Source organism: Aulonocara sp. 'chitande type north' Nkhata Bay, linkage group LG18, assembly GCF_057382095.1.
Source record: "Aulonocara sp. 'chitande type north' Nkhata Bay isolate Kocher_YH1m ecotype deep benthic linkage group LG18, A_spYH_male_GT1.1, whole genome shotgun sequence".
In the NCBI taxonomy this organism is placed as follows: Eukaryota; Metazoa; Chordata; class Actinopteri; order Cichliformes; family Cichlidae; genus Aulonocara; species Aulonocara sp. 'chitande type north' Nkhata Bay.
In genome coordinates, this window is record NC_141361.1 from 18,750,759 (window position 1) to 18,763,780 (window position 13,022).

Sequence of the window (13,022 nt, forward strand, 5' to 3'; positions counted from 1 at the left end):
TGTATGACTTGTTTACTTGTGGTGTATCTGAATACAAAGTATTTTGGAACGTTAATGTCTTGTATTTCTTTGTAATGGGTGGATGTTGGGGGTTAATTGTAGCAGTAGAGATATCAGAGATTAATGGGAGTTTATTGTAATCTGGTGGTATTAATGATTTGACTGACACTAGTGTTAGTGTTAGAAAATTAACACTATTCAGAGTTGAATTTTTTAACACCAGGGCTAGTGTAAAGTACCACCAACACTATTCGGTGTTAATTTTTAACACTTAACACCAGTGTAGAATATTTTTGACACTGGTCAGTGTTACTCAGTGTTAATTTTTAACTCTGTGCAGTGTTAAAATAACACTAGCTCGTTGTTAAAAATATAACACTTTGAAAAGTGTTAATTTAACACTCAAAAGAGTGGACACATATAGACACTTTTCTAGTGTTAAATTTAACACTCACAGTGTCAATTTAACACTGGCGATTTTGCTGTGTAGCAGCAGACTGAAAAACCATTGGCTGTTACCAAGAATTCCCAATGACTTTTGGGTGGTAGGGAGCACCACGGAGGCAATATATCACATAATATGGGGGAATTATGCAATTGCTGTTTTGTTTTAATTTTTATAAGCAATCAATCATTCATTTCATGGTTTTCTTAGCATTTAAATAAAACAGAGAGTGGTTTTGATGGTGTCACATGATTTATGACAGATTATTTATAACATCATGAAAAGCAGGAGACAGAAAAAAACGAGGCTCTCAAATTATGCGGTGCCAAACTAAAACTGAGTTTTGAAATGCAGCAGAAGTAAGCTGACAACACTGAAACTCTGAGAAAAACAACAACACTGAAACTTCTTTGGCCGATTTGAGTGCAGTACACATTCAGGAATACATAAAGAAGGATATTTGCTTATGCACTGATCAAATAACTGGTTGATGTATTAGTCCTTATGAACACAGACTAATTCAACATGTCTATGTAGACACGCATGACTGCTCTAGAGGAAAATCTTTGAGGAAATCATTTCACGTTTCAGAATGACCAGTCTAGATTACAGAGTACACGCTACAAATCACAAAGGTATTAGTAATAATGACTTTGGCATCAGTGAATTAATCCTCAAATGGTTTCAGTAGAATACTACTCTCGTACACGTGATGACGCGAGTACTGTATTTGATACTCATGCAAAGGGTGGAGAAAGCTGGGTGTTGTAGCTGCTTTGGGTGGATCCAGAAACTTTGTAATGTCAAGCACGTGTGTCACAGTCATAAACCGAGCCGCTGAATTAACCCTTGTGTACTGTTCATATTTCATGTCCTCGCAGTATGTTCAGGATCAAACTTGACTCAAGTCAATAATTTGCTGATATTAAGTTTTTATATCAAATTTTGAACTATAGAACTATTTAGAATATATAGCAAGCCTATCTGACATTAATAAACACAAGATTAATCTTTAATTAAAGCAGGGTTGCATGGCAAGAGTATTTTTTTGGGATTAAATGTTAACAAATGAAATAAAAATATTCAATTTCATTGAAGAATCCTCATAACTGGCATCTAATTATCAGCATTAATGCAACATTAATAAGCACTTAGAACACAAAACCTGCTTAATGCATACTGGTGTGTGCTTTCAAAGCAGTGGCAGGAAACCTTGCATGTGTGGGACTTGAACATGTGTTGTCCACACCCAGTGAAGTGGCAGCTCAGATACCTTTATACTCCCTCTGTAAGATTTTCACTTCCTTTAAAACACTGCATCTCACAACATCCTGTCTTAGCTCCCCAGCATTTACGTGGAGTCTTGGCAAAACACACCATTTCATAACAGATGAGTTCAAACTAACAGAAAACTGCACTTTGGGAGTAAAATGCATGAGGTCATATGGCAATGACACCAAGACATCTTAGGAATTTCATTTGAAGCTAAAAAAAAAAGAAAATGTCTTCCAGAGAAAGGTTACATTTATGCTTTCTCGTCACTGCACAACTCTGCAAAAGCAAAAGTACAATCTAAAAACATCAGTTATGAGTAATCTTATCAGGATACTGTGGGGGATGTTTCATCAGTAATGATTAAACCAGCTGAATAACTGGAAATATGATACGTTTGTTACACATAGGCTTGTTTAGACTTTTAATTCTGGGAACACACAGAAGCCTAAGTACGACAGCAGTTAGCTTTTACTTTTTTATCTCGGGAATAACATCACATGGGGTTTTACTGTGTCTGTTTTGTATTTGCTGGTAAAGCGTTAAAGCCTTAAAGTCTTCATTATGTCCACGCCCATGACTCCCACTGCCTTCCTGACATTTTTCTCACCTTTCCTGTTACAGACCCATATACCCTGCTTTCAAAAAGCTCCTTTAATAACAATCTAACTATTAAAGTATATCCAGATGGACATACTTTAAAAAAACGTAGGTCCATCGTTTTTGTCTCTTCACTTTTATCAGCAGTTTATAAAGATTGTGAGCGTTTTGCTGTGGGAACCACAGCCTCTCCCACACCAGGGTTTCATTCGGCTCAAATTCCTGTGGTGTGCAGAGAGGAGCTCAAATGTGCTCCTCCTACAGCGGAGAGCTAAAGGAGAGAGGAGGACGTAGGGGTCAATTTTCTGTGTAGACCTGGGACAAGTCTTGACAAAAGGCAGACAGACCAGTATTTCTTCAAATAAGTGTACCTGCAGCATGCGCTAGTGTTATACGACTATTGTTTTTGCGTTATATGCATGGATTTATACAAATAGTGCTTAAAGCTTTAATTACATGTATTTTAGCTCTTATGCTCCTGCTAAAACTCTTTAATTGGAAATAAAAGAGCGGTTTAATGTCTTCCAGTAAAAGAGTAATGTTTCCCCCTGCTGGCGGGAAAAACGCGAATATCAGCAGCTTTGAGGGAGTTGGCTTTCTCAGCAGACACCAGCGAGCACAGCCCAAAGGTACTTCGCTTGTTTGAAATTTCACTTGGGTGTGTCAGCAAAGGTGTGTCCGCTGACTCACCCAACAGTGACAGATAGAGCCGTCTGAGAAACGCCTGCCTTTTCGCATTAACAGAGAAGTGAAGCAACAGACAAGAGACGAAACTCTCGAGTAGACTAGACGCATTTGTTTTCTATTACTCTCTGAAACACTAACCGGACTCTCCCCACTTGGACCCAGGACAAAGTCAGCCTTTTACTGTTTTTTTCTTCCAAAGATGGGGAGAGTTTTAATTTCCACCATCTGCCTAATGCTGGTAAGTGCTTCTAGTTTGGTTTTAAAGCACTCCTACATCACCAATACGCTTTGCTGTCTGTTACTTCTGTCAATGCTGTTTGCTATAGCAACATTTAAACGCGACAAGCCCGTTTGAAACTCACTTTCACCTTCAGATCCTGTCCTGTGTGGAGTCATGCTCTCTCCCGAGGTCTCTCTACGTAATTGTACCTGAAACAATTCCACCTGAATACCAAGTAGCAAAAGGTGCTGCTCTGCTTACTTTTTTTTCATTCCGTCTGTGTGAAAAAGTGTTGTAGGCCGACTGTTTTGTGTTTTATGGCTCTTTTTAACTTTCCCTTTCTCGGTTTTCAGTTGAAACCGTCGGCTGTGATGCCAAATCAACGCTGTTAACTGTGAAGGACCCGAGTTTTACAATAAACAGTAATGGAGCAGTGGTAGCTTTAACGTCTGTCTCAGTGGCAGAAAGAGGACGGACATTTTTTGTGTGCGCTCAGGACAATAGTAGACCGGAAAGTAAGATGAAAGTTCACCTTGTCCGCAGTACAATGCCGACAAAACATGTAAGACAACTGCATATTGTGAGCCGTTTATACAGCTCAGAAAGCACGATGCGTTTTTTTCTAACATATCCTGACTTGTTGGAATGTCACAGCAACGAGGCCAAGGATTCCTGATTCGGTCTAAAAGACGCTGGGCACCTCCGAACCTCACCGTAGTGGAGAATTACGTAGGACCCTATCCAAAACTAATTGAAAGGGTAAATTAAATGTATAATTCATATCATTTATAAGCACTGTGCTATTCAAATGTTTATTTTCAGTACACATTGTTCTCTTTTCTCACTTCCCCCCTCAAATTATCTGATTATTTCAGGAGTCACACCTGTTAATTAAATTCAGTGATTATTTCCTTTGATGTTCTTTTTTAAGTTACATTACCAGCATGTCAGATTGGGAACTGTCTACAGTTTTGATCTATTTAATAACGCTACGAGCTGAAAGAGCTCACAGTAGGCTGCTTTATGAAAATTGAATAACAGAATTTTTGTTGTTTTTGTTTTCTTTAATATGTGTGTTTTATTTGGTTTTCCCTGTAGCTGGTGTCAGATACCTCAGCCAAATATAAATTGTTCTACACTGTCGAAGGAGAAGGATTCGATAAGTATCCAACTGGAGTGTTCAACCTGAACAGAGACACAGGGGATCTGTTCTTGCTCAAAGCAGTGGACCGTGAGGCGTTCCCAGTATATAGTGTGAGTGTGAACATGAAAATGATTTAAGGTTTTTAGTCAGTTGCATTATTGTTCAGCAGTCATTCAAAAAGAACGATTTATCATTAAATAAAATAATGACAGCTTGTCAACTTGTTAGTTTTGAGTTTTGATTCTCTATTACGCATTTTTTTTATATTGTTCACTCAAACCTGGAAGTGACACAATTTATATATGTCTTATAATGTTTTTGCCTTTAACTTTGCTTACACGTTTGTCTTTTTCGTTTATAGTTTGTGGTGCGTTCTTGGGACACGGTCACAAACAAGGAGACAGATGAGAATCTGCCATTGAAAGTGGTTGTAGATGATGTAAATGACAATCCACCGGAGTTTGTAGGTCCTCTACAGTTTACGGTTCCTGAGCACTGTAGTGTAGGTGAGAAAAGCAAAATAGAGTAACAGATAAATCTGTGGTGTTTGGCCTCAGTGCAGTTGCTCTAAATGATCGTGGTTTCCAATACAGGGACTGTGGTGGGAAAGGTGAATACAACCGACAAAGACCAAATTGGCACCGACCATGTGAAGATTAGGTATACACTCCTAACTGGAACAGCCATGTTTGCCATTCATGCGGAAACAGGTGTCATCACAACAAAAACCAACACCCTAGACAGAGAGGTGAGCACTGCTTCTGCATCAGTGAAACCTGTGAACTTTATTTAAATGAAAATAGCTTTGAAGAAGATGATACAAGTGCTTTCCAACATATTTTCCTTATGATATTTTGCAACATTTCTTTTTAAGTTAAAAGACAACCATTTGGTGGTTGTACAAATCCAGGATATGAATGGTGCACCAAGTGGTCTGGTTGCCACATCAACAGCAACAATTGTTCTGAGTGACATCAATGACAACCCGCCAACCTTCATGAAAACATCTGTAAGTGTTTGAAAAAACTGTCAGTATGTAATCTGGCTGAATAACTAATACTTACATTTGTCATACTTATTTTCCATGAACATTGGTTGTTTAGTAATCTCCCCTCCCCCCAAAAAACGTGTTTTTTCTTTTAGTATGATGTCGCTGTGCAAGAGAATGAAAGTGAAAAACTTCTACTTCGGATTCCAGTTCAAGATAAAGATTTGATAAACACACCAAACTGGATATCAAAGTTTGTCATTACTCAAGGAAATGAAAATGGAAATTTCAGGATTGTTACTGACCCCCAAACAAATGAAGGGCTTCTGTACGTCTCAAAGGTGAGACTGACTTCTTATTAAATTCGTTATTATCATTTAGTAATGTTGGTAGTAGCATTTTACATGGATCACATCTAACGGAAAGTCCGCCTTTATAAAACTGATTTATAGTCATAAACTTTTAAATGTCTTTCTGTTTTTTTCAGCCATTAGATTATGAGAAGACGAACAGTGTACAGCTTCAGATCACGGCACAAAATCAAGCACCGCTGAGTGGCAGCAGCGCCAGTTGGAACTCCATCCCTGTGAAGGTCAGTGTCACCGATGTCGATGAAGGCCCAGAATTCTCTGCTCCTTCGATCCGCTTCAATGTCAAAGAGAACACACCAAATGGCACAGTGATAGGAACTTATACAGCTACAGACCCTGAGACCAAGAGCAGCAAAGGCATCAAGTAAGGACTTCAATTTGCCCCAATAACACTTGTTCTCGTGACTTGGACTACAAGAGTGAACATGCGAGTAATGCACAAGTACTTTTTTGTCTCTTAGGTATTTCAAGATCACAGACCCGGGCTCCTGGATCAATGTTGACAGAGACACGGGAGAGCTGAGGGTGGCAAACACAATTGACAGAGAGTCACCGCTTGTTCACGATGGGTTTTACAACATCACAGTGAGGGCTGTTGATGCTAGTAAGTTTTTTGTAGGCACTTCAGTACTGATGAAGAAAACACAACCTTCAACAATACACAAGTGGTCCTTTCTGTACTCAATTCTATATTACCTGATGGATATTTGCCAGATCATTTGAGGTAGTGCCTTGTGTGACTAAATAAACCTTATTGCCGTTCCTTCATTTCTTCTTGCGGTGTGTCAAACAATCCGAAAGTTGTTAAAAGTACAAGCTTTACCTTGAGCTGTTTGTCTGAGCGGCTTTATTTTTCATGAGAACACCTGTTGACAAGATAAAACCTGTTGGAAAAAAAATCAAGTGGCTAGTCATTTACAATGACTCATGTTCCTTTGAGTGTTTTGTGGAAATTGGGCACATATCCCAGTGCTTGGCAGAACTTAAAACTTGCACTTAGGTGACACCGCGTTATTGTAATGAAAATGGTGTATTCCATTGTTCCTGTGTGCCAACATGTCCACATGACTACGTGAGAACCAGTAATGCTGTTGTGTTTCAGGCTCCAAGTCAGCAACAGGAACAGTTGTCATTTGGGTGGAGGATGAAAACGACAACATTCCTACGATTCCTAGTGAGCTCACGTTTTGTCAGGAGGATGGAGTGCTCGGCTCTGTGGTGGTGGTGGCCGAAGACAAAGATCAGAGTCCCTTTTCTTCCCCATTCACCTTCAGTTTACCAAATAACAATGATGGCACATGGTCTGTGAAAAGTCTTAATGGTAAGTGGCTGTCTTTGTACACGATGAAGCGCAAAGTGTATCTTTTTAATCAAATGTGAACGAAAAGATTTTTTTTTACAAATGTTTGTAGTACCCTATGTACAGCATGATCCAAAAAGTGACATGGTATCATTCCAGTGGTGAGAAAAGAAACAAATATGTGAGGGTGTTGTGGAGCTGTTTTGTTTCACAACTCTGTGAATACTCTGTTTTCAGAAGTAAATATGTAATGAAGAACAAATGTAGTTGAGAAAAAGACTTGGAACTGCGTGAACTTGTCGACGCATCTTTTGTTTTGTTTGTGCACTTTTTAAAACGAGTAGATTAGTATATGTTGGGGGCTAAAAATGTGGACATGGGTTTTACTGCATGGACAGTAAAATCATAAATCACATACATTCACACAGTAATACTCTGTTTTATGAAGTATAAATATTTTATTACAAATCTTAGTATTAAGTATATGTTAAAGTCACATGATGTAGCCTGAAACGATATTCTTCAGTCTTTTTTTGGTGCTTTTCTTGGTTAAGCTTGAGTCTCTTTATAATTATCACGTGTTTCCTTCTTAGACACTGCAGCTACATTGGAGCAGCTCAAACCGCTTTATTTGGGGATGCACACCGTTGACCTGACTGTTACAGATCTTCAGGGTAGTGGCAAAACACAGACAGTGAATCTGAGAGTCTGCAAGTGCAAGAATGGCGTCTGCCCTGGCAAGGACAGGTCCGTGTCGCTCGGACCGCTGGGAATACTGACTATGCTGTTGCCTGTGGCCCTCCTCCTACTGCTCTGTGAGTCTTCCACTGTAATTATAAGTAGTAAGGGTTAGCTGGAGGTTCTTTCGTAGTTTGTTCAGTTTCCAATATGCAAAAAGCAATTTTGCATACAATAGTGTAGTGTATAATGCTGCTATGCTCATTCTTGTGACGCTTACCGCACATAAAAGTACTCTGTGAGCTATCATTTTGAACACGCTTGCTTTATTGTTGCAGTCCTGCTCCTTGCATTTTTCTGTCTAACAAAGAGAGAGAAGTTGCAACTTGACGACTCAACAGACACTGGAGGAATCCTACTCAAATCCAACACGGAGGCCCCAGGGGACGAAGTGGTAAGGACAGTAATGCGGAAGCATTGCCTTGGCTTACCGTTACTCACAAGGAAACCATATTTGCTTCTTTTCTTTTCCCCTTCTGCTTCATTTATTTAATTGCCACGTTTGCTTTGATTGACAGGATGCAAGTCTCATCAATGGTCCCCCATTTGAGATTGACCAAGCAGTAAAGGGTTCTGTCAAGGGTGTAATGATGAATCCTTCATGGATCGGGAACAAGAGTGGAAGCACTATTGGAACCCTTGGTGTTCACGAGAATGGGATGCATGGAAGGACTGATATTTCTGCAGCTAATATGCAGGATTACTATACCGGCCAGTATGACATGACCATAGATCGTCAATCCTATGGTCAGCTTGTTGGTAGTGGTGTAGACTTTGACTACAGACAACACAATATGGACCCAGCTCTTCTGTATAATTGGGAAACAAATGGCCGCTATCTACATCAGGTATTGTTATTTTATGATTACAAACATATTATTTATTTGTTTTAGTGGCAGAAGTTTGCATAAAAAGTCAAAAAGAGAGCAGCAGAAGTTTCTTTTTCTGCGGTTTAATAATGTGTTACCTGTTACAGATGAGTTAACTCCTATTTGTAATATTATCTTCTTCTCTAAGCTGTGATAGCATCTTGTGTAAACCTCAATATTTCTCACCTTTGGTGAAAGATATTATTTCTCTAACCTGTTGGAGATCTGTTTGCTCGATGTGTAATATCCGTCCGTCAGTCATATCCCGAGCAGCTTTGAAAGTGTTGTATGCTTGCTCCTATCATCCAGGCTTAGTCCAAGGAGTAATAACAAACTGCCTGTGTCTTCCAGAAATTGATCCAAATGGGAACAGTGGAGGATGGGCGATACGCAGATGATATCATCCACTCCTACGGGTTCGAGGGACGTGGCTCTGTAGCTGGCTCTGTCGGATGCTGCAGTGATAATAATGACAATGATAACCTTGACTTTCTGAACACACTCGGACCAAAGTTCAAAACTCTTGCAGAGGTCTGCAGAAAGACATGAAAAGTGACACTCCAGATAATATTGTTTACTTTAAAGCTGTAAAAGATGCAGATTGGGCTTGAATGCTTGGCTTGTTACTGGGGTAAGAATATAAAAAAAGAACAGGCAGGTGGTGCTGGTGTGTATATGCTATTGCTCTTAGTTGCTTTATGTCTTTGTTGTTGTTATTTTAGTTTTTTTTATGTAAAAGTCATTTGCACTGAAAATGATGTAGATGCTGTTGGTTGTGCATACTTTATGTTGTATGTCAATAGCCGCGTTTCCACCACAGGGACTGCAGTCTTTTGGAGGTTTGTACCTCAGGAACCAAGGTCTAAATGAAGTTCTTGGAAAAGTGATTTCATATCTTTATATTTTTGGAGGGTAGCACTTTGTGACACTTCAGGAGCCTTTGGTCCAGGGATTGCACTGTTTCTGGTTGGAAAGCAACTTCTCATAAAAATCACACTGCCTTCAAGGTTTACCACATAAATTGTTGGTAATCATTAACTTAAACTTACATCAGAGAGCAGTGAAGGGAGATGGAGAACAACAAAACTGGTGTTGCTTTTTCATATTTAATTGCACGACGTCTGCTTAAGCTTTGTGGGTCTGAATACATTGGTGGGAGTACAGACAAAAAAGCTCTTGGGACTAGAACTTCTTGTTATTTTGGGTTGAAATGCGGCTACTGAGTATTAACATGTTTGTTAGTAGGAACTTCGGTATTTTTTTTAAAAAAAAACTTTGTTTATTAATCGTTGTCTGGTGTAAAAAAAGAATGCATTTCTATTTCAGTCATGTTGCTGTTTTTTTTTATCCTTATTGAATTTCAGGCTTTGTCGATATATTTGAAGTAAAACAAATAATGAAACAAAATAATCTTTTCTAATATTTCACAATATTCAATGTAAAACTACACATTTATAATGGTGTATTTTAAAAAGTGTTGATTTACTTCTGAACAATTTCCCAATGCCACAGAAATTGTGTGTAACCATGATTTACTTCAACTCCCTGACTGTCAGACGGGTGCAGTTTGAGCTCGCTGTCAGTCAGGTTATTGCAACATTCCCAACAGTAGTCCTGTTTAAATCTGCACAAGGGTGTGAACCGGAGGCGTAAGGTGTTACTGACACTGCCCGAAACTAAATATAACTGGCTGCACAGGAAAAACCCAGTCAAAAAACTGTATACCTTATATGTATATTATGTGGCTTTAGTTGTAATTTGACATTAACATTAAAGAGTGTTGTTTAATTTTTGCAACAGTAGCAGTTGTTTTTTTTTTCTTTTTCTACATTTAAAGGAACTATAAGTGCAAGATGAAGATTATAAAATACCATAGCACACATGCAATAAGCATTTATGTAGCTGTACAACTATAAGCACTACTGTTTGTGCTTATAGTCTTCACTGTTTATTTAAATTTTAGTTTGTTTTTAAAAAAACGTTCCTTATTCTTTTTTCTGGTTGTACAGAAAGGTCGCAGTCTGGTTGCTTATTGTGCTCGGGCTTTGTGTGCACCCTGGTGAATATTTTACAGGGTGGGGCACAGATAGCTTGCGTAATACAATGAGTTCAATGTTCCAACTCCTTGGCTAATAATTACTTTCAGTCTTTGGCAGATCCAGTTGGTGCACGGTGTTATTATGGCAACATTGTTCTTTCCTATTGTTAAAATGTTCTAACTGTAATCATGGTAACAAACTCTATTTTGTAAACAGTAAATGACTTCTTTAGACATAAAGTTTCCGGTTACAGGAAATTTATGCAATGGCCCAATTAGTGTAATTTAACAATTATCAATAATTAGTTTTAAATTGTCAGATAGTATAGATAACAGACTTTGCTTTGTTATTCAAAAACCTCTGTAAATAAATAATATTCAATGAAAAATGTATTGAAACCTCAACTGAAATTCCCCAGAGTTCTCGTAACACTTTGGATTAATTTATAGATAATGTAAATACGCACTGAAGTTATAAACAAGTCACCAGTCTCTGATGCAATTTATCAATATGATGACGTACAAAGGACACCTGAGGCTTGAAATATGCAATCGCAGGCTCTGGAAAGGGCCATCTGTCACATTGTGATGATGAGTATAAAATATGATGGCAGAGAGAAGAATAAATGGTGAAATTAATTCCTGGAAAAAATGTCACCCCGATCAAACAGTGAAATCTTGTTAGAAACGCAACAATATCTGTACAGATTAAAATAATACTGTCACAATTATGGGAAGATGTGAACAACATGTGAACATGAAGGGTTTTTGCTCAAAATCCCAAAGGGACTAATTAGGTGATCTTGAACATAAGTCGCCTAACTGAAAATAATGACCCCCCTCCACAAAAAAAAAAGCTTAACCCAAAAATCTGAAGAATGCGATCCAAGCAGAGATAGCAGCTCTTCTACCCATATTTGAAAAAGGAACTGTTCTCTACTAAGGTAAAACCCTTTTGTTGATGACTGATCTTGTAGTAATCTGCAATAAAAAGTGTCTTTATTTCAGATTCCTAAGTATTTTTAAAGCCATAACCCTGATTCTTTTCTTTTCAAGCAGTTTAGATGTTTAAAACTTGCTAATATAGCAACTCTTTTGCTGTCATGAACTCATGACTCTGGAATTGCTCACAGTGATGACTAAGCCCCGAGGTCAAGGGTGTGAAAGATAGCTGATAAGCAAAATCATTTGACAGTTTAATTATAGGTGCTGACCACTCAATGACTGTGATATGTCTCAAGTATGTTTAAACTGAGAAGCAGGGTGGGAGAGATTGACGTGGCAGTTTCATCAAAATGAAAAAGACCTCATCCTGCCTTACTAGTTCACTACAAAGATTTTATTTTCACACATTTTTATATATAAAAACAAAACAAAAAACCCCCATAACAAACATAAGAAGGGCCTGCTGTACAAAACAGCATGCACAGCCGCCCTAATGCAATACGTGCTGCTGGAAATGCATGACAAAAATACCCAACCAGCAATTAAAATAACAACAAAGAGAATTTTAGATAATTTTCTTTAATTGCTATGAAATGCCTTCCTACGCAAAGCAATGACACTGATAAGCCACAAAATTCAATAGACTATTTTGTGTGTCCACCCTTATCAGGCCCGTTTGAACCATCACTTCCAGTTACTTCAGTAAGGATGCAATTAATTTTAAAGCAGTAGCGTGAAATTAATTTATTGCTTGTAATTAGTTTTTGTCATACTGTGAAAACAATCTTTCCAGATAGGATGTTTTCTCCTTCCAACAGACTGTCTGAGGACACTTGGCTAAATCCGAGTTCAATATGGAGTAGTGCCTTCCTGGGGCACTGTACATACATTTTGTATGTATTGTCGCAGTACATTCAAAAAGGTGTAGGGCTGCAAGAGTAAATGCTCAAAGTGCTAATAGTTCCTCTGTTGTGTTGTGCATAAATACAAATGCTCAGTAGATATGCATAATTTAAAAGTCTACAGACCACATAATCTCATCAAATTACTTGTATGATTAACTTACGCCTTTTTGAAAGGTTCAAGAAACAAAGTATTTCCAGTATCCTGGTCAGTTTTTGCAAAATCCTTTTGACTTGTGTGCAGCTCATGTTTGAGATCATCCAAGTCATATATCTCTGCAAATAAGAAAACAAAACAGAAGTTCTTATAAAAAGCTGTCACTGTTAGGATGGAGTGTCTGAACACCTCTCAAATTGCAGTTGGGCTTGAAGAAATGCTTCTGCAAGTCACCAGTCAAAGAGTCAAGGATTGGATTGAAGATGCAATTTCTTAAACCATCTTTGTCCTATTGGTCACGCTTACCAACAGCTGAGCCTTTTAGTCTGGTGCTGGTCATCTGATG

At 38.3% G+C, this 13,022-nt stretch overlaps 1 protein-coding gene across 1 annotated transcript; it reads left to right on the top strand.

Annotated features, from left to right (window-relative positions):
• Window positions 1-2,687: 2,687 nt before the first annotated feature.
• Window positions 2,688-9,893, top strand: LOC147308377 (desmocollin 2-like protein). The gene is made up of 16 exons (XM_086271596.1): window positions 2,688-3,242; window positions 3,379-3,469; window positions 3,578-3,786; window positions 3,879-3,983; window positions 4,323-4,478; window positions 4,730-4,874; window positions 4,962-5,116; window positions 5,243-5,377; window positions 5,512-5,697; window positions 5,844-6,091; window positions 6,189-6,331; window positions 6,830-7,048; window positions 7,621-7,842; window positions 8,044-8,159; window positions 8,284-8,613; window positions 8,986-9,893. Exons 1-16 carry the CDS (start codon window positions 3,204-3,206, stop codon window positions 9,181-9,183), a joined length of 2,697 nt encoding a protein of 898 aa, XP_086127722.1. The 5' UTR covers window positions 2,688-3,203; the 3' UTR covers window positions 9,184-9,893.
• Window positions 9,894-13,022: the final 3,129 nt, after the last annotated feature.

Bases quoted from the DNA above. Each gene is read 5' to 3' on its own strand.
- LOC147308377 (XM_086271596.1), top strand. From the start codon at position 3,204: ATGGGGAGAGTTTTAATTTCCACCATCTGCCTAATGCTG. The intron at 6,092-6,188 runs GTAAGGACTTCA...TTTGTCTCTTAG, and splicing joins AAGAGCAGCAAAGGCATCAA to GTATTTCAAGATCACAGACC. The intron at 7,049-7,620 runs GTAAGTGGCTGT...TTTCCTTCTTAG, and splicing joins GTCTGTGAAAAGTCTTAATG to ACACTGCAGCTACATTGGAG.